This window comes from Eupeodes corollae, chromosome 3 (genome assembly GCF_945859685.1).
Source record: "Eupeodes corollae chromosome 3, idEupCoro1.1, whole genome shotgun sequence".
In the NCBI taxonomy this organism is placed as follows: domain Eukaryota; kingdom Metazoa; phylum Arthropoda; class Insecta; order Diptera; family Syrphidae; genus Eupeodes; species Eupeodes corollae.
In genome coordinates this window covers 136,120,373-136,141,128 of record NC_079149.1, presented here as the reverse complement: position 1 = coordinate 136,141,128, position 20,756 = coordinate 136,120,373, and the positions used below count along the sequence as shown (strand labels likewise).

Below are 20,756 nucleotides of genomic sequence, written 5' to 3'. Positions count from 1 at the left end.
TAAAATATTGCCTACAACAATCACAACAAATATTAATTCTTTTGACCTGACAAAAGAGTTTCTGCACAATAAAGCAGCATTCGCGTTCCACATTATCCACACTCGCAACGAATAAAATAATCGCGTGTAATTAATCTAAAAAAGTCATTCTTGTTTTGGTTTCGGTTGTCAAAGTCAAACTTCATTCGCAACGAATTAAAAACTCTCAAGTGAATGAAATGTCAAAATCGACGAATATTCGTTCATTCGTTGGTCGTGCTCATGTGAATAATGCTTAAAAGCTCTTATGGGTATGGCGAAATTAAGAGACTATTTAAATATTTAAGTGAGTTTTAATTTTGATTATTGGTAAGATCCATAAAATCTAGAGTAATTTAAGGAAGGGAGACGATCAAAGTGACACCAGCTATCAAAAAAGTATTCAACAGCTCCACAAGCATTGGCGGATCTAGAAATTTATTTCCAAATATATACATTTTCAGTGATTACTTCTAACCAATCTTTTAAAATAATTTAGTGATTGTTTTCAATGACAGGAATGTAAGCACAAATATTATTCTACACAATTATCAACTAAGCTCATCAAATAGCATACTGCAAATCAAAATGTTTCATTTATGACCCCATTGTGTCATATTCCTTTGAAATTTTGCTTGTACGCTGATTTATTTAACTTAACATACTTAAAAAAATAAAAATAATCAAATTGAATTTTGTTGAAGTTTTTTCTAAAAATTAGGTTTTGACAGAACTTCCATATTTTGGAACGTTATATGCTTCACATATATTTTTCTAGAGCGCTCCTGATACTACACACTACAAACAAAGTTTCAAGTAAATCAGTTCGAAATATTGACTTCGTTTTATTTATTAGTAGTATTAAGTGCAATGTAAAATTACAAAATTAATAAACAAAAAAGCTATCAGCCCAATATTGACTTTTTAACAGCGACCTCAACAAATTTTTCCTAAAAAATCAAAAGCTTTCCTATCCGACATACGACAAGCTGGTAACCTTTTGTTTTCTAGTATATCGAATAAACTATCGATATCGATAGTTTTTGACGTCTTCCCAAAAAGAGATCAATAGCTATCCTTTTTCAGCTTTGTTTCAATGCGCCACTGCAAGTTAGAATAGTTCCAACATACTCCCACCGAACACTTTTATTCTGTTTTCCCTTCGTTGAACTGTCAATGGCAACTACACGACGACGTACAAAAAAGAAAATTTAACTCCACTGCACTGCACTGTCCACTAATCGGGAATTCCGTGAAAAGTGTATATAAAAAGAAAAACAGAAGAGAAAACTTTATATTCCCCAAAAAATATAAATATTTGTGTTAAAAAAAAGCCTTACTGTTTCACCCCTTACTAATTTGTTCAATTCATTTGATAATAAAGATAATATCAAGTTCAATTTATACTAAAACAAAAACTAGGAATTAAAAAAGTCGTCAATTTTAAAAGTTCATTTGCGTTGGTCGTTTGCGTTTCTCATTTCATTGGATTTTGGATTATTTTCTTCGTTTATTTCGTATTCTTCGCTCTTGATTTGATTTGATTTTTGCCTGCCATTGTCTTTCTTTTATGTTTTTTTTTGCTTTCTACTTCTCACATGGAACTCCCTTTCCTTAAACTGAAACTCAACAAATCGAATATAGTATATAGTATATAATAATCTAACTGATTGAATCTGAATGAAAGACACTGAAGACTGACTGTATGTTGGATAGAAATATCAAATCATTGCGTCTAGTGTAGTGAGGGACTACAAAATAAAAAAGAGTGAATAAAATGGAAGTATCGTCGGATCCGTACGAGCAAAAGCTATTCCAAATGTTCACCAGCTGCGACACAAATCACAGTGGCACACTAGACGAAAACGCCTTGAGCAAGTTGTGCGAAATGCTCGAGTTACAGGATCGTGGTTCCGTTATTATAAAGAACCTCATAAAAAATCCAAGGTCACGGATTTCTTTTGGCGACTTTAAAGAAGCACTGTTGAACTTTCTTGGCACAGAAATCGATGGATCATTGTCATCGCCACCTGGGGGTAAGTTAAGTTTGTTGAAGGTATACCTACTATAACTCGGCCTCTTGATATTTAGTAATAGGATTTTAATTGGGTATGATGATTAGTAGACTTGGGTGTTAATGAGTTGTTATGTATGTATGTACTTTGTTTGCTTGCATAACAGTACGTGATAATAAAAGAGGAATGCAATTCTCGAAAAATAATGTTTGTCTTTTTTTTTTCATTTAAGAGTTTTTAGTTAAATTATATTTATGAATAGGTATGAGCTAAAAAACCATAAACTTCGTTTTAGTTTTTAAGGCGTAAATAATAAACTCACTTTACCTTATACGGAAACTATCTTGGGACGTTATATGGAGGTAGATTAAATCTGATTTTAGAAGTTTTACATAAAAACAAGAAAATTTGGAAGCCATTGTGAAATTGTTTATAAAATTCACTTGAGACGTTATGTAATCTTTATTTACAAATTATCACGCTTCTCTCAAAAAGCCTATTAAATACGGAAAATGTTAATGGGAGTTAAAAGCTCAAAATATTTTGTATTTGCAGGAAACTTACACCCACCTATAAAAAATGACAGCTATGTACATATGTATCTAGACAACATTTATTTTTTGAGTCAATACGATTTGAATGTGAACTCTTGGAAGTCCTTGTTAGACCTGTCTCAATAAAAAAACAAAGGTTTTAGATAGAGCATGTCTAGAATCTTATTAATATGCGTATGTAGATAAAGTTTTTGCAAAAAGCCCCTACATACTTACAAAAAGTTGGGTAGAAGAAAGAAATAAAGGTTTTCATTTGTAGTAAAATGTAAACTAAAACGAAACAGCCTAAGCAACAAAATTGTAATTTTTCAATAGTAGACTTAACATAATACGCTCCTTTTTCAGTGCGATATTATCATAAAAACATTGTCACACTTAATAATTAGGCATAAACAAAAAGTTGAACAGATGATACATTCATAGACTGTGCTCAAATGCGGCATAGTAAAACAAAATTAAATGCAGCCTTTGTCTAAAACAATTAGAGATGGTTACAATCTGTCCAATACTTTGTATCTTCCCCCGAAACGATGCTTTTTGAATTCGTCCCTGTATTTCTTCTCTCCTATTTGTTACACTAAATCAATAAGTAAAAAAGTGCCGGCTTAGATGAATTAATAAAAAAATTAATAATTGGCATTGAGATATTATCAAAGTTTATAAAAATGTTACAAGGAAAACATACAAAAATTATATGAAGAGATAGCTGCATATCAAGCCTATTCAGCTTTGCATCTGATTTAAAAAAAAAAAAGTTTCGCAGGAAGTTATTTTTTGTTAACGAAGACCTCAAGGAAGAAGCAAACGCTATTTTGTAAAGAAGAAAGAAAAATTCTCTTTTGAGGGTTTACAAAAATTAATCTCAATATAAAACAAATGCGTTACTGTTGAGCGTTAAAAATGCGTTAGGTATTGAAAAATGCAAATCTTTTAAATTGGATTTGAGTTGTCCTTCATGTTCATAGGGAAAATATTTACACCTCTCCTCGTAAATTTACTGAATTGGTTAAAAATGAGACCAAGAATACCTAAACTCAACGTGGGACTGAATTTCATATTCTTTACGATCTTTGAATCAATCAACTTTAAAGCCGTTGAAAACTTCAGAGTGCAGAAGTTGAGCCAAATTTTTAAGAAGTCACCCAGAGTTCTAGAGGTTGTAGGTGGAAATGGCAAAACGAAAAATCAGAAGAAGTTATTTAAGAAGGAATTTAAAAAGAATCATAAAAACCAAACCCTAAGAGTGGTATTCTCCTATTATTGGAAATTGTTTTTGAAAGATCGAAAACACTTTTTTTATATTTTTGTCTTGTTAAGTAGGTTTGAGCTTTTAGTCACAATGCTGATTAGTAAGGTATTGTGGGCAGTATACTTTACTAATCAGCATTCAAAGTATGACTGAAACATAATCAGTGTTGCAGTTTTAGCGACTTTGTCGCTATATATAGCGGAATTTTCAAAAGTTAAAATAATTTTTTGTCGCTAAATAATTCTAGCTACTTTTCCAGTGAATTTTGCAAAAGATCGCTCTATCATTGATCTTGAAGATTTAGGGTTTGAGGACGCCAAATTAGAAATTTTTTTTAAATCAATGGACAAATATTAATTTTGTAAAATGGCAAGAACTTCAAGTTTTGGGGAGAAGTTTCACGCTATAAAAACGCAGCTGGGGTCAATACTTATGAAGAATTATTCCAACTTGCTAAAAAGTAATGTCACTTCCACATTCAAATGCCGAAGTGGAACGTATTTTCAGCGTGATGAAGATTGTTTAAAAAAGTTGCGGAATAAAATGTCAATGAAAAGTTTAAATTTTCGAAATCAATTAAAAATACAAAAGTAAGATTTCATAATTATGATATCCCTAAAAATGTTCTAAAAACAATAATTTCAAAAATACTTCAGATATTGAAGTCAATGAAATTGATGAAGAAGCAATTTAAATATTTACCTGTGATTAATTCATTTTTTTTTATAATAGGTATTTTAAGTTTTTAATTAAACTGTTTAACTTTTCCTTTAGAAATGATAAGTAGTTGAGACTGAATTTGTTTTTTTTTTAAGTTTTTTATGTTAACTTGTGTATAAGTTTTTTTACGATACTGTAAGTGGCGGCGGCGGAATTTAAAATGAAATATAACAACACATCATTTTATGTAAAGAAAATATTTATTCTTAGGTATAGTTAATCTTATAATGAAAATAAAGAATTTAATGCAAAGTTAAATTTAATGGTTAAGCGAAGTTTTCTAAATGTTTGTTCTCCTCGTCTCTATATCACGGCTTCACATTACATACTGCCCCATATCCTTTGAATGCAAGTAAAGTTCTCTCTCCACCTAGCATAGCATCGTCTCACTCTAACATTCCTCCCCCCGTGAATCGCTCTGGGATTCACCATCCAAGCTTATGACAGCTAGTCTTGAGGCTGGTCGACGAATGCATGTATTGGCAGTCCGAACTTCCGCAAATCGTACTTGTCCGTCCTTGGCTGGGAACACTTTTGTGACACGACCTTTACTCCACAGGCTGCGCGGCTGATTTGGATCGCATACCAACACGAAGTCGTTGATCTGTAGCGGGCGTACCCTTTCGTTCCATTTTGGTCTTTTCAAGAGTTGAGGCAGATACTCGACAATCCATCTTCTCCACAAGCGGTCTTTTAGGTTAAGAGCAATTTTCCACTGTTTCTTAAGGCAAACCTTTTCATCAGGCGGATATGGTGTCTGGGTAGAATTGACACACCCCAGAAGGAAATGGTTTGGAGTCAACGGTTCCTCATCTTCTGTGGAAAGTGATATGTCAGTGAGTGGGCGTGAATTAATCACATTTTCAGCTTCGATCAGGACACTTCTGAGTGTTTCGACCCTTGGAGCTTCGTTAGAAAGAATCTTCATCATTAGGCGTTTGACGATACGAATTAATCTCTCCCAACAGCCTCCGGAACTTGGGTTCAATGGGCAATTAAAAATCCATTCTATCCCTCTACTGGTGGCTTCACTTTCAATTCGATCCAGATCGAATAAATGTTGTTCTTTCTTCAACTCTTTTTGAGCCCCGATAAAGTTAGTCCCATTATCACTCCTGATTCTGACTGGTGTTCCTCTCCGATTAATAAAATTCCGAAGACATATGATGAAAGCGTCTGTGGATAAATTTTCGGCTAGCTCGAGGTGCGCAGCACGTACAGTGAGGCAAGTAAAGATGACTCCCCATCTCTTTTCTCTCCGGCGACCAATTGTAACGTTTAGAGGGCCAAAAAGATCAACGCCAGTGTAAGCAAATGGGCGGACGAAAGGAGTTACACGGTCGATTGGCAGTTGACCCATAATTGGCGTTTGAGGTTCGGCTCTATCGATTTTACACCGTTGGCATTTTCGTCTTACCAATTTCAGAAGCATCTTGGGGTGGGGGATCCAGAATTTTTGTCGGACTTCATTCAGGACAACAGCTGAATTTTGATGATGTAACTTCTCATGATAAAATTTCATGATGAGCATTGACAATGGATGCTTTGGTGGCAGTAAAATTGGACGTCTGGCTTGGAATGGCAGGTAGAGGGCCTCATCGAGTCTACCTTGAATTCTTAATATACCCCTTTCATCTAGATACGGATTTAGTGTGTAGATGGAACTTTTCTTGGTCAACGGCTTCGATGACGACAGCAATTTAATTTCTTCTTCATATTGCTCCTTCTGGACGATTTTACAGAGACTGTTTTCGGCGTTCTTGAGTTCGGCAATTGTGAGAAAACAATTGGAGGTTTTTTCAATGGGCACAACAAAGCGGAATTTTTGTGTGGCACGAATGACATATGCCATCGTTCTTTGAAGTCTCTGGTAGGATGAAAAGAGTTTAAAATTTATTAGTAAATTACCATTCGGGGACTGAAGCAGCAGCAATGGCTTGATTTCTTCGAGATCGCTGACTGTTGTAAGCGGTTCAACTATTTTGGCTGGCCATAATTCTTCGGGCTGCTTCAAAAATTCAGGACCAGTGATCCAAACACTGTTTGGAACGAATTTTGGCGAACCGTTTGCTCGAGTGGCTACATCTGCGCTGTTCTTTTCAGTTGGTGTCCATCGCCATTGGTGTGCCTCCGATGAAGTTAGTATTTCACTGATACGGTGAGCCACAAACGCTTTAAAATTTCGTTTGGTTGATCCAATCCAATATAGTAACGTTTTCGAGTCGGTCCAGAAAGTTATCTTAGAAATTTTGATGTCGTGATTCCGAATTACAATTTTACTCAATCGTACTCCAAGTACTCCTGCTTGGAGTTCCAGCCGAGGGATGGACATAATTTTTTGAGGAGCACCGCGCGTTTTACCACAAACAAAGGTAACATCTATTCCATCGTCATGGATTATTCGCAAGTATGCTGCAGCAGCGAATGCAACTTGACTTGCATCCACGAAAACGTGAAGTTCAGTAATTCTTGCAGTGGGTAGATGTGATGAATAACATCGGTGGACGTGGAAAGAATGAATGTTTTGGAATTCTGTCCACCATTTTTGCCATCGTTTGTTGGCCTCTGGAGGCAGCTCATCATCCCAGGCAATGTTAGTTTTCCAAGTGTCTCTGACCAGTATTTTTAAATATAGGAGGAACTCTGCTAACAGTCCATATGGATCATATATAGCCATGACTATACCAAGCAATTCACGTTTTGTTGGTGGGCGGCTGCCTTCTAGGACCTCCTTTGGTATGCGATGAAATTTTGTCTTAAATTCAAAAGTATCCGAGGCAGTATTCCAAAACATCCCCAGTACTTTCTCCGACTTGGACTGGCGTTCCATATTAACAGTGCTTGTCATTTCTCTTGATTTGATGTTCATCTCGTTTTGAAGTTTTTTCGAGTTTGATGTAAAATTCCTGAGCTCAAAACTAGCTTCGTTGTTGATGCGGACTACGTCTTTACAAATTCTTATGGCTTCTTTTTCATCATTAAAGCTTGCAACGTAATCGTCAACGTAGTGCTTGTTGATAATGGCTGAAGCGGCCTCTGGATAGTCATGTTGAAAGTCTTGCGCATTCAGATTCTTGACATACTCTGCGACACATGGCGAGCAAATCGCTCCAAAGATCATGGACACCATCACATAGTGATTTATAGGCTGTGTCTCATCCCCATCTCGCCACAAGAATCTCTGTGCTTGTTGATCCTCAGGGCGTATTTGTATTTGCGAAAACATTTCGCGTATATCAGCAGCTACTCCTATTATACCTTCTCGAAATTTAAATAGTATATTTACTAGCGGTTTGGCTTGTTCGGGTCCTTTTAACAGTGCTGAATTAAGGCTTAAATTATTCACTGTGGCAGCGGCATCGAAAACAATCCTGATTTTATCTGGTTTGTGTGGGCTTTGAACAGCAAAGTGGGGTAAATACCACACTGGCTGAGATGAATTATTTATCTCGTCTGGCTGAAGTTTTCTAGCATATCCCTTTTGGATATATTTGGTCATCTCGTCTTTATATTTTTGGGCGAATTCGGGCTTATGTTTCATTTTGTTTTCGATTCCAGATAAACGTTGAATGGCCATTTGAAAACTGTTTGGGAGGGTCGGTTTCGGCTTCTTCCATAGAAGGCCGGTCTGAAAACGTTTATTAATTCGACAAGTTGTTGTTTCCATCGTCCGACGGGCTGTTTGGTTGTCTTCAGATTCAAGGATACAAGATGACGGGTTGATTCCAAAATTGTCGGCGGCAAAATATTCTTGAACTAGGCAGTGCAATTCGTCCTGATGTCGAATCATTAGAACTGTTGGTGTTGACGTCACAATGTTGTTGGTTGGTCCACATGCGACCCAGCCAAGTTTCGTCTTCATAGCCACAGGTTTTTTATCTCCAGCTGAGACTACTGTAGAAGATGTACCGAGATGAATGTTGTCCAGTCCGATGAGAATAGATGGTCGGGCGTTTTTATAATTTCTTAATGGAAGAAACTCCAAATGTTTGTGCTCCGATTTGTTGAACGTCTGCATGGGCAAATTGACATTGCGCACTGTGCGGCAGTTTGAAATGGTGTAGATATTTGGATCATCTTCACCCCGAATCTCTAGGCTTATAATTTTTGACGGTTCTGTAGTGGTGTTTTGTCCATACCATTGTAGTTTTAATGGCTGCGATCTTCCTTTTAGTCCTAGTGTAGAAGCGACTGCTTCCTCCAGGATTGTCAAAGCAGATCCCTCATCGAACATAGCGAAAACTTCTGTTTTTCCATTTGGACCAAAAAGCGTTACAGGCAAGACTTTAAACAGAAGACTCGTGGAGCTTATAGTTCGGCAACTTAGCAATGGCTGGGCAGCGGCGCCAGCGAAGACGGAGTGGTTTCTTAAATGTGAAGACTCATCGTGTAGACTTGTGTGATGATATTTTCGACACTCTTGTATTCCACACATTTTTCTCTTTCGGCAGTTTGCAGTACTATGACCTTTACGCAGACAAGAAAAGCACAAATGCAAGGACTTTACCTTTTGCCACCGATCGTCTACACTTAAAGAACTGTAGGCACTGCAATTCGAAATGAAATGATTGTCTCCACACAAGTAACACTTGAACGTCAATGTTGGATATGATCCTTCTTGCCCTGTGGTACTGGCATTGTTGTTCACGTAAAGCATCCGACGGGGTTGAGTTTGTGGTTTCAGTCTAGAATTGGAAGTTTGTGCAGGTGGGCTTGGCGGCGGTGGCATCAGACATACAACTCTGGCTAGTTGACATAGCCATTTTGAGAAGTCTTCGATTGTTGTATTTTTTGTAAGAGTTGTTGCATGTTTAACCCATTCGTATTGTTTATCTTCGGGCAGCTTCCCAACTAATTCTTCTAGAATTATTGAGTTTTGAAGGCTATGTTCACTCTTGGATGCTTTCAACAATGCAACGACATTGCGAACTTGTGTCGAGTAATCGAGAATTTGATCGGTTTTATTTTGTTTCATGGCTGGGAACTGTTGAATTTTCTGGAGTTGATTCCTTACGAGAATATCTGGCCTACCAAATCGAAACTTCAATTCCTCAATTATCTCTGGAACATTTTCTTTGTTGATAAGCATCGACGTTACTGCTTCTCGGGCTGGCCCGTTGAGGCATTTCTGCAATCTTTGCAAATTTTGACGATTGTTGTAATTGAAGTCAGCTGTTGAGTCTTCGTAGTTGGCGAGAAAAAGTGGCCACTCATCGGGCCGACCCGAGAACGTAGGCAAATCGTGTAGTTTCATTGTTGGAGGTGCGAAGTTGTTGCTCGTTGCTGGTTGATGGCTCCAGGACATTGGCGGTGAACACGGCAGCACGGTTAAGGCGGCAGACGTTGTGTTCTTGATTGCATTTACAGGGATTTCGCTGGCATCTGGTTGGAGCTCAATCGTATTTAGCAAGACATCGTTAGCATTTGGCGGAACGTTGACGGCATTGACCATGTTGGCGGTACTCATTTTGGCCTGTAGCCTTTCTATCTCTTCTTGGCTTTGTTTTGTCTCGCTTTTGAGTTCGGCTACCGATGCACTAAGTTTCTTGAGATTTTCCAAAATAATGTCCAGTTTCGATCCTTCCACCATTGTCTCGTTCGCTCTGTCCCCTTCCTCACTCAAATTTTCTTCCTCCTCCTCATGTCTCCTCGTTCGCGGCATGTTTGATACTTACAGACAGAATTGTAAGCTGGGCTGTGATTGGTCACTTAAGCTTATTTTTTAACTATTCAAATAGAACGCGAATTCTGATTGGTTCGCGCCTTGTGATAACTTTGGCGGCGCGACAAACTTTTTTGTATTATATATGTGTATATAGAGACGAAAGATTTTTATTTAGAAAAACATGTAAGTGGCGGCGGCGGAATTTAAAATGAAATATAACAACACATCATTTTATGTAAAGAAAATATTTATTCTTAGGTATAGTTAATCTTATAATGAAAATAAAGAATTTAATGCAAAGTTAAATTTAATGGTTAAGCGAAGTTTTCTAAATGTTTGTTCTCCTCGTCTCTATATCACGGCTTCACATTACATACTGCCCCATATCCTTTGAATGCAAGTAAAGTTCTCTCTCCACCTAGCATAGCATCGTCTCACTCTAACAGATACGATGTTTTTGTGATATTTGTTCCTTAAATTATTTTTCTAGCGACCTTTTCAAAATTTAAGCATATCTAGAGAATTTATAAGGTCCATCTATCGACTTTTTTTGGCTTACAGCAGCACTGAACATAATAGCAATCGTGTTTTAAACATTTTAAATACGTCTCTTGGAGTGTACGTTAAAAAATGTTGGTCAATCATTTTGCAGTATTATTATTTTTAAGTTATATGGAAAGTTTTTAAAACGAAGGAAAGTTGACTTAATGTTTTGCAAATAACTTCTGTAATTTTATCAGTCTAAGATAATACGTTGGACAAGAAAATAAGCTACTAATCTCAAGCAAAAGCTATTGCGGATTCCACCTAGTGGTTCTTCATTTCATCATTATATTTTCCAAATACTCTTAATAAAAATGTATGCCTTTTAAAAGCTGCGAAAAAGCAACGTACCTGACAATTGATCTTCACAAATATGAATTCAGACACACAAATGTTAATAACACAATACAAAATTTGAATCTTAAATAATAACCTTTTCATATAATTGTTTTCGAGTTACTAAGTCTCTCTTTGGTTTGTTTTTCAATTATCACACTTCTTCATTTTATTCATAAAATATTAATTATCCTTACGTCAAAAAATATCAAATAACAAAATCATAAAAATCTGAGTCATAACTAAATTACTTGATCACAATATCACAACATTAAGCGCTCAACAAAATGTTTATCCCTTTAAAATTCAGGTAATTTGCATACCGATTAGATCAATGTTTTGATTTTCATTAACAAAGATGTGTACCTAACCTTTTTTAAGCAGGTATTCATAAATTCCTGGAAAAGGATAATAAAATTGTCCTTTCAATTTAAGATCTTGAAACAACAATATTTCACTATTTAAATCGAATACTTTCTTCGGTGTTAAGTCAGTTTTAAATTATCATTGATCAAGTAAAGATCGAAAAATACCAAATTAAAATGGGTACTCAGTTTTTCTATAAAAACTGTCATCAATCAGCTATTGATGAAATAATATGGTTATTCGGTAAGATTTTATTCTACTCTCAAAATATATAAATATAATAAGCACATCTTTGGTGGTTAATAATTAATTGAAAAATATTTATTTTATCTTTCCAGAGCACACGCTCGTATTTAGTAATGAGCCTGAAGACAAGCTTCTACCAGACAGTACAAACGAATCGTCCGACCGTGAAGTCTCACCAAAATTTGTTGTAGGTGCGAAAAAGTACGGTCGTCGTTCCAGACCCCAGTTCAATGGATCAGATTCTTCGCCGTCAGAATCAGACGATCAGGACAGAGAAACGGCCGACTGTAACAACAGTATTGTAAGATATTACTTAAAAAAAAAAAAACTTTTTAAAAATATATATTTACTTTTAAGGTTCAAAGATCATCATCTCAAAGTGACATACTCTCATCACACAGAAGACGGCCATTAAGCGGAGGAGCTAAGCTTAAGCGATGTGCTTCACTTCCAGCCCAGAAAAATCAACGAGTTAGAGAAGCGATTCTGGAGAAAACAAAAGCCGCCAGAGCATCAAAGACAGCCAATAAAATAAACACCAGCAGCGTTGAATCCTTAGGTAAGTATTTGAAAATTTATTGCATTTTTTAAAACTTGAGAGCACTTTAACATACATTCTGCGACACACAAGAGCTTGTATCTAATAATACCGAAAGTTCAAATTAAAAGCTGCACTTTTGAGATGATAGGATAACAAAGAGAAAAACATTTCCCTTCGATTCTTCTTTTTGTCTTTTTTTTTTCTTAAATTTAACAAACTAAAACAAATCCATCATCATGATATACATTTACTATACTACTAATAGGAAATTTAGATTTCGAAAATCTCACAAATAAAATCCTTGACATTTGGAAAGAATACGGAAGTGAAATTGGCACATATTACTTTACTTGTGGTCAACTGCAAATTGTATGCGAACGTGTCGGACTTGTGAGTACTGTGGCCAAAAAAGTTGCCGAAGAAGTATTTAAAAAACATAACAAACATAACAAAACCGAGGCGGTGCCGGTGATTGCATTTAGTGAATTCATAAGTCTCATTAGTTGTGGCGATAACACATTTGCGCCAGCAAATTATCCTAATATCGAAATTTCACCATCATCACCACCAACATGGCAAATTAATAATTTATTTGAATTTATTGGGCATTATCCAACCCACCTCAACACGTCAGTGGACAGTAATTCAATTAAATTTTCTCGTGCCTTTAACGATGATAAACAATTTAATATGAAAGGTTTGTTTTGTTCTTTTATTGTTTCTTTTTGCAGATAATTGCGTATATTTTCCTTCTTCGTATTTTTTTGTTTTGTTAATTTTGTAATTGTTTTGTATTTAGTTTCATCTATCGCACCGTTATGATATTTTGAAAAACAAAAATAATTTAAGCTCGCAACTGCACTGTGTAAATGTACGAGTAGGTGTCCCTCAGGAGGAACACCCGTTGGTGATGGCTTTTCGCATAGATCCTGTTATTTTTTTTAATCTCTCTTATCATTCACAAAATCATACACAAATATATTAATATCGTCTTTTAGATCGTGCTTGTTTCGTTTATAAATCAACAACAGTGGTGGTCATTTATAAAGAGACATATTTGAAATTGAAGTTATGATTCAATGATAATCATTTTTTTTTGTTTTTGTTATTGTTGTCTATTGAATTCCTTTTCAAAACCATTTTAATCAACTTTAAGCTAAGTTTTTGATTTCACTTTAATGCTACTGTAAGTCTTTTAGCTAAAGTCCTTTAATTTCTTTTTTTAATTCATAAATAACTGTCTCCAAATAATAGTTAAGAAATCTCTTCCATGAAATGTCACCACCACTGACCTTCCTATCCAATATTAATCCGTTGGTCTTTTCCTTAAATCTCTTTAAGCAGATTGTGTTCTTTTTGTTTTTTAGCTGTGTGTATTATTGTGTACTTAAACCATATTGAAAAAAAAATCGTATTTCAAATTTTTAATAAAAATTATATAGATGTTCCAGCACAATTAGAGACAGTCCCTACCCATAGTATAATTGAAATGTGGGAACGAGCTGGTATCAGCAGCCCCAAGGGACTTCTATTGAGTCTTGGTTTCGACGAAGATGAGGTGAATGTAGTACAACTGTCAAAAGTCTTAGAAGAAGAACTTCGTGGTTTGTGTGGTGAAGCACAAACCACCCTACTGAAAGCATCTCTAGCTTTGCAATCAGCAGAACTTTCCACATTAAAACAATCATACATTCAACTGACCGAAGAGAACAAAAAAATGCATGCTGACAACAAAGACGCAAATCGAAGAGTTATTCTATTGGCTCAAGAAATAGACGAAAGACACGCAAATCTAGAAGACACAACTAAAAAAGAGGTAAATTTAGAAAGAAAAAAACAAAACAAAAGCAAAATCTAATTGTTTTATTATTATTTTTTAGATACGACTATTAGAACAACGACATGCAGAAGTTGTACGTGACTTAACAACTCGTATGGCAAATGACCGAGAGAATTGGTCTAATTTGACAGCTCGCCTGGAAGCCCGAATTAAGATGCTGGAACAAGAAGAAGCAAAGCTTAAAGCGGAATCGGATTCGCTTCGAAAAGAAAACAACGCCTTAGAGAATGAGCAAACAGTTCTGCAAAAACAGGTTACTAGTCTGCTTGAGGCTAATATCCAGCTAAATAAGGAAATGGTCGAATCGGAGGAGAGAAGTCGCAATGACGAAGGATCTAAAAATGAAAAAGACACCGAGGAGATGTTGGAACTGATTGAGAAGATCACCAGCTTACAAATAGAAAACGCTAATTTACGAGATAAGAATGACGAATTGGTTGCCGAAGTTGAAGGATTAAACTTTGAAATATCACGAGTAAAGACTAAGACTAAATCTCAAAAAGTGACGGTCCCAGTGAGTACCGAAGATGATCCTGAACATGCTTCGGCAGCTGTAAAGAGGAGGGGTGATTCTCCAAGTAAGACCAGAATAACTGAGGAAAGTCCGCGTCTGGGTAAATTCCGTAGGTGTAATGCTGAGGCCAACAGTGAGAGTGATACGAGCGGAGATTGGATAGCACTTAACTCCGAACTGAATAGCCCATTGAACGTGACCTCTACGCCGAGTACTTCGTCGGGTTTCTCACAGGATAGCAAAAATTCCACTCTTGATGCTGATCAGGAAATTGCCATTCTGAAAGCTAAAATATCTCAGCTGGAAAGTGATCTAGCAGCCATCGCCTCGACTGGATCAAATGAAGATTCAGATCTTGATGCTTCAACCTTGAAAAAGGAAAAAGATGCATTGGAAGTGCGCTGTAAAGAGCTCGAAGCAAGTCTTGAACAAATGCAAAAAGCCTACGAAGACTGTGAAGACTATTGGCAGGACAAACTCTCCGAGGAACGTCAACTCTTCGAAAAAGAACGAAAAATCTATGAAGACGAACAAAAAGAAAGCGATGTCAAGTTTACCGAGCTGGTGGAAAAAGTACGCGAATATGAGGAGCAATTCAGTAAAGACGGTCGTTTGTCACCGATCGAAGAAAAAGATGTCCTCGAACAGCAATATGCTGACTTGGAAGCCGAAGCCGAACAGTTGCGCGAAAATACAAGGCAAATCTTTGAAGAGAAAGCGAAAGAAATTGCATCGCTTCATGGTGAAATCGAGGATCTTAAAATGAAGCTGGGCGAGAGTGTGGAAATTCTAACTGGTGCAACTGAAATGCAATCTGGAGGAGAAATGTCAGACTTGGAAAGTCCAGCGAGTTCGCCAATTAGTTATCTCTGGCATCAAAGTACAATTCAGTCTCCCATAACACAGTATAAGAAGAAGAATCTACAAAAGACACCCACAACACAGCGATCTAGGTGAGTTTACATTTTTTTTTAAATTTATTTGTGTCTTGTTTTTATAATTTTTTAAATCGTTGTAAGATTTATTTTAAAATGTGTTTTGTTCCGAAATGTATATTTATATGAATCAAATGTTTTATTTTATTTTTGTAGGTTTAAATTTTTAACGAAAAGCGAAACATATACTTTACGATGCGGAGAGAAATAAAAATTATTTGTAAATGTTTCTTGTGCACATAGCTATAATATAAATTTGGTTGTCTGTTTTATTTTCTATTCAATGCTCGAAGTGGAATGTTGAAATTTGGGTTAAACCCGCTTCACTATAAATTCCTCTTTTCATGATTTCGAATCGAGGTATTCTATTGTTTTCTATTGCTTTTTAAATTGGACAACTCTATGGGCTATTTTAAAACGATTGTTTTTTCTTAGGATGAACCTCAGTTTTGCTTGACTATAAAATTCACAAGAGGATCATGAATCAAAATTTCAAATCTCAAAACGAAAATCAAATTGTTTTCTTTAAAATTGCTTGATATGAATACAAGAATTAAAAATAAAGTCGACACTGATCGATATTCATGTTATTTATAATGTGAATGATGGCTTACATGTAATATATCAACTTAAAATAAAATAATAAATATTGGGTCCAACATAGAAAAGGGGAAGCAATGTTTCCCGTATTTTTATTATATCAATAATACGACCGCTTAGAGTCGAAGCCTTATTACTTGTTGACCTCAAAACAAAAGCTGTCTATCGAATCAAGATTTGGGATCAAAAAAAGAAAAACAATGAACCAAGTATAGATATAGACTACAGAGGTTGGGCTTTATATTAAATCTTTTTTAGAATTGCCGTTCTACAACTTAACGGGTATTTAATGTTTATATATTTTGGAAACAACAATTTAGAATGTTTGTCTTCTATTCAAATTTAGAAACAATGGTGTTGTGACATACGAAGATGAAGGGGACTTGAAAATTGTATGAAAACTTATATGTGAAAAAGGATTTTTCCGTTGAGTCTCACATAATTTTGGCACTTTTTCAAAAAGCAAGAACAAATTTGAGCCTGAAACTAAAAAGTAATCGATATTGTATAAACAATAACGGTCCATTCGTAATGAGCAGTTGAAACTCCTGAATTTTTAAAAAACTAGAACATTGATTTGATGGGTTTTTTACCTTACACTCCTGATTTGGAATCCAAGGACTTTCAAATGTTTGATCGTTAGTAAAAAAATGAGGAATTTTTCTCCTTCAACTGTCCTATTGTTGTGCTGGATATTTAAAATTCAATCATTTAAATGGGTTTAAGACTGAAAATCATAAAATATATGCTAGTACCTCAGGGCTCCGACACTCTTTTCTCGTTTGAAACTTCTAATCTACTAGTCTTAGAAATCGTTTAAAATTTAATGCTTCACTCAATGTTGGTTACCTTAGCCACTTTCCATGAGTCTCACTTGCAAAGAATGGAAACTGAACTCCTAAGAATTCTCGGCATGTGTATCCCCAAACATCTCGGTACAAATACGCGATGTAGCCAAAAATACGGCAAATTGTTTAGGTTTTACTAAGGCGATTCAAAAAATTTGTCTCTCCTTCTGAGCTGACTTATTTCTATTAAACATATATGCGCCCAAAACTTGAATATAACTCCCATCTATCAGTTGGTTCTTAGGTATCTTACTTGGGTCTCTTAGACAGTATTCAACCAAAATCAATAAAATCGATAATAACATCGTTGATTAATTTGTGTCGCTTGAAGACTATTGTAGTAGTGTCTGTTTTCTCATCCTCATTTGTGGTTATTTTATCAAAAAAATTAAGCTTTAGTGTAAAAGCCAGTAGTATTTATCCATACTTCATCTGTAATACACGCTCCTCCAGGAATAACCATCAGTATTTTCCAACTTCGGTGGCACTCTTATTCACAGAAAATCGTTCCATAGCTGTATTACGCGAATGTGGAAATTTCACTACATTCTTTACAATATTTAAAAATTCAAATCCAACTGTCTTTGGTATATTAAGGGCAACTAAAAGCCCTTAAATGTGAGCATACTATTAAAAAATAAAATGTGTGGGCAACAATTTTCTATGAATGTTCATGCCTTCCAAAATCATATTTTAGAGATCTCTCATGGGAATTGAATAAAAATGCTTCCAAAATTTGTCTAACTACGTAGAGAGAAGTATTGATTGTTTTAAAGAATATTTTGAAAAAGGAGAAAACACATTATTGTATTGAACAACCCCCCTACTAATCTAAACAAATAAAAATATAACATTGATTTACTATTTGTTTGTCCTGTTTTTTGTTTGTCATATATGTTAAATGTATTCTTTTAGATTAAATAATTTGTCAACATCTGAAACAACCGTTTTCAGTACCACTCAATCTAACTCGGTTGTGCAATCTTCTGCTGTGGCTGTTGCTGATGAACATAAAAACATATCGCCCATCCAAAAACCAAACAATTCAAAAGTAGTAACAGAAGATACTACAAAAGATTGTGAAGATTCTTCGTCAACAGCATCAGGCAAGAGTTTTGAATCGCATAGTGTTGCCTCAACACATAGTATTCAAAAATCAACAGGCAATGCTTCAAGCAGCTGTTCAAGTCCGAATATAATGAAGGAGGAACTAAAACGTTTGAAATACTTTGAAATTCAACTAAAAGATCAAATAAAAGACTTGTCGCTTAAACGTGATGGTTTAGTTATGGAACTTCAACAGCTACAGGAAGCAAAACCTGTACTCGAGAAGGCATATGCTGTAAGTTTTACACTCGCACTTTGATACATCAAATATTTAATTTGCAAATCTTTCTGTCTAGCGGGCGGCGGCACATCCATCTCTTATTCAAAGAGTCAATCATCTTGAGCTTAAAAATAGACACTTACAAAATGTTATTAAGCAACAACACCAGTATACGGAATCTTTGATGCAACGTAAGACAATTAATTAGTTAATACCTTAAAATCAAATTGGCATGCATTTTTTTTAATTTAATTTGTTGATATTTAGAAACATGGCAACAGCAACACGCTGAATTGTCAGACCTTCGAAATCGAATCGAAACACAGGGTATGATAATGACTGAGCAGACACAACGTTTAGCCAATGCTGATGTTCTCGTCAAAGAACTTTACGTGGAAAATTCTCATCTTACCGCTACCATACAGCGCCTGGAGCAACAAATGTGTCGCGTAAATCTCATTCACCAGCACCAGAGCTTAAGTGGCCTACCAGGAATGCCTTAGTCTTAAAAACAAAACAAACATAAATAGTTTTACTTAATTTAAATACATAGCACCAAATAACCATAATAAAATATTATTTCTAGTGCTGGATATTATTCCATCAGGTATATTGAGGAAAAAATGTTCTCAGTCGAACTTTGATCCCATTCGCAGATATTTCTCACTCGCTGTAGATTAATTTTATTATTTTTCGAATAATAATTTCAATAAGCAAAGAACAAAATGGTCAGAAAATTGTACGTTCTTCAAATGTACAGCAAATAAGTATTCCAAATGTAAATAGAAATGAAAGAAAGAAAAAAACTCATGGCCAGCAGAACTTTTTATTTCCTTCCAAAAAAAGAATCAACACTCCCTAAACCAAATCGGTTTTTCGAATAATCTCAGTTCGACTGGAAACATTCATTTATGCAATTATCATATTATTATAAACATACATATATATATATTTATATTTTTCAAAATAAGAGATTTTATGAAAGTGATAGGAAAGAGTGTGTTTGCATCAACGAAAGTCCTCTAGATTGTATCAATATTGTTCACAGATAAAAAAATTTCATTCTATTAGATAGTCTAATAATTATTATAAATACGAGTATGAAACAGTTATTTAAAGTTTTACTTTATATTTATTATTACATACATATTATGTTTTGTTAAAAGAAACACTATTTTTTAAGCGTGTTCAGTGTATGCTTATTGCATTATAATAATTAAAATAATTTATATTATAACAAAAAGAGACGCACGATTCTATAAAACTTTTAATTTAACTTTTATTATCTCTATAAATTTATCATTTTTACCTGCTTATAGTGGAATGATATTGTTGTTGTTTAATTTTCTTTTCTTTTTTAATTTAAGATCTCAAAAAGAGTTTAGGTATTTGATAAACAAAATTAATTATAATGTAAATCTTATTCGGTAAAAGAAAATGAAGTGCATAGAAACCAAAATATTGAACTTCTTTTAGGAAAAGAACAAAATTGTAAGTCAGTTGTTGTAAAGTAGTATAGATAAAAACAAGCATGTTCAATTTCAAGTAAAATTAATATTAAATATTGACATTTTTAAGTACATAAATTATGATAAAGCACTGCAAAGATAAATTGTAATAATAATTGTGAAATGTCATTCTGCTGTTAGCAGCAAACAAAAAATAAAACAAATAACAAAACAACTATCAACGAATGTGTAAGAATTATTAATATTATATTTGAATGCATAAATATTAATTTATACTAAATTAAATATTAGTTAACCGTATTTAAAAAACAAAAACAAAATTTTAAAAGGAGATTTTCTTTTTGTTTTACTGGGGAAGTGTTTCCTTTGATATCATACATTTACAAGTTCTCCATACTATTGGCCAGGATGTATTTCTTAGAAATCGAAAATATTTCACTTTTGAAAAAAAAGCAGAGAATTTAAAATAAATAGAAAATTGAAGTCATTCAAAATGGCATAGCGAACAAAATAAAAATACTATTTTGGTTTTGTTGTGATTAAAGCAACAATCTGTTATCAAAGCTCGCATAAACAATTTGAATTATTTGGATTTAAAAGCGCTGTCTCGCTTAACAGCGTTAAGCGTTATTTACGTTATTTACAAACTATCAATACAATTGACAATTTAACACTTTTTTCGAATTTGTTCGAAAAGAAATTAAGTAAAAATAAATTTATTAAATTAAGTGTCGCAACAGTCTGTCGATAACTATAGCTTATAATAACTTACAACCCTCAATCATTCCTATGTGCGATTCATTTCGGGGAAGGAGGAGACCTACAGTTTTTATGCTGAATCCGAAGGGCTAATTTGGGAATGCACTTTTCATGACAAGAATAATTCTTCAAGGAATTGAGAACTCCTTCAAGAGTAATCATGATTTTTCACTTCCTCAAAAGAGGCAGTACCCGTGAAAAAAAAAATTTA

At 34.6% G+C, this 20,756-nt stretch overlaps 1 protein-coding gene across 6 annotated transcripts; it reads left to right on the top strand.

Moving 5' to 3' along the window:
* The first annotated feature begins 1,246 nt into the window (after window positions 1-1,246).
* LOC129948972 (blastoderm-specific protein 25D) lies at window positions 1,247-20,007 on the top strand. Of its 6 annotated transcripts, XM_056060138.1 has the most exons (10): window positions 11,268-11,410; window positions 11,485-11,709; window positions 11,805-12,013; window positions 12,070-12,271; window positions 12,519-12,950; window positions 13,696-14,069; window positions 14,134-15,560; window positions 17,906-18,332; window positions 18,394-18,508; window positions 18,585-20,007. In XM_056060138.1, exons 2-10 carry the CDS (start codon window positions 11,643-11,645, stop codon window positions 18,818-18,820), a joined length of 3,489 nt encoding a protein of 1,162 aa, XP_055916113.1. In that variant the 5' UTR covers window positions 11,268-11,410; window positions 11,485-11,642; the 3' UTR covers window positions 18,821-20,007. The 6 variants fall into 6 exon arrangements, 5 of the variants coding, with proteins under 5 accessions (XP_055916115.1, XP_055916112.1, XP_055916111.1 ...); XM_056060137.1 differs by lacking the exons at window positions 11,268-11,410; window positions 11,485-11,709 and adding an exon at window positions 1,249-2,054 and having other exon boundaries at window positions 17,945-18,332; XM_056060136.1 differs by lacking the exons at window positions 11,268-11,410; window positions 11,485-11,709 and adding an exon at window positions 1,249-2,054.
* Window positions 20,008-20,756: the final 749 nt, after the last annotated feature.

What these genes read in the sequence shown, in the direction of transcription:
- LOC129948972 (XM_056060136.1), top strand. Translation starts at nt 1,796, where the DNA reads ATGGAAGTATCGTCGGATCCGTACGAGCAAAAGCTATTCCAAATGTTC. An exon ending in ATTGTCATCGCCACCTGGGG is followed by an intron (nt 2,055 to 11,804) that starts GTAAGTTAAGTT and finishes TTATCTTTCCAG; the next exon opens with AGCACACGCTCGTATTTAGT. An exon ending in CCCACAACACAGCGATCTAG is followed by an intron (nt 15,561 to 17,905) that starts GTGAGTTTACAT and finishes GTATTCTTTTAG; the next exon opens with ATTAAATAATTTGTCAACAT.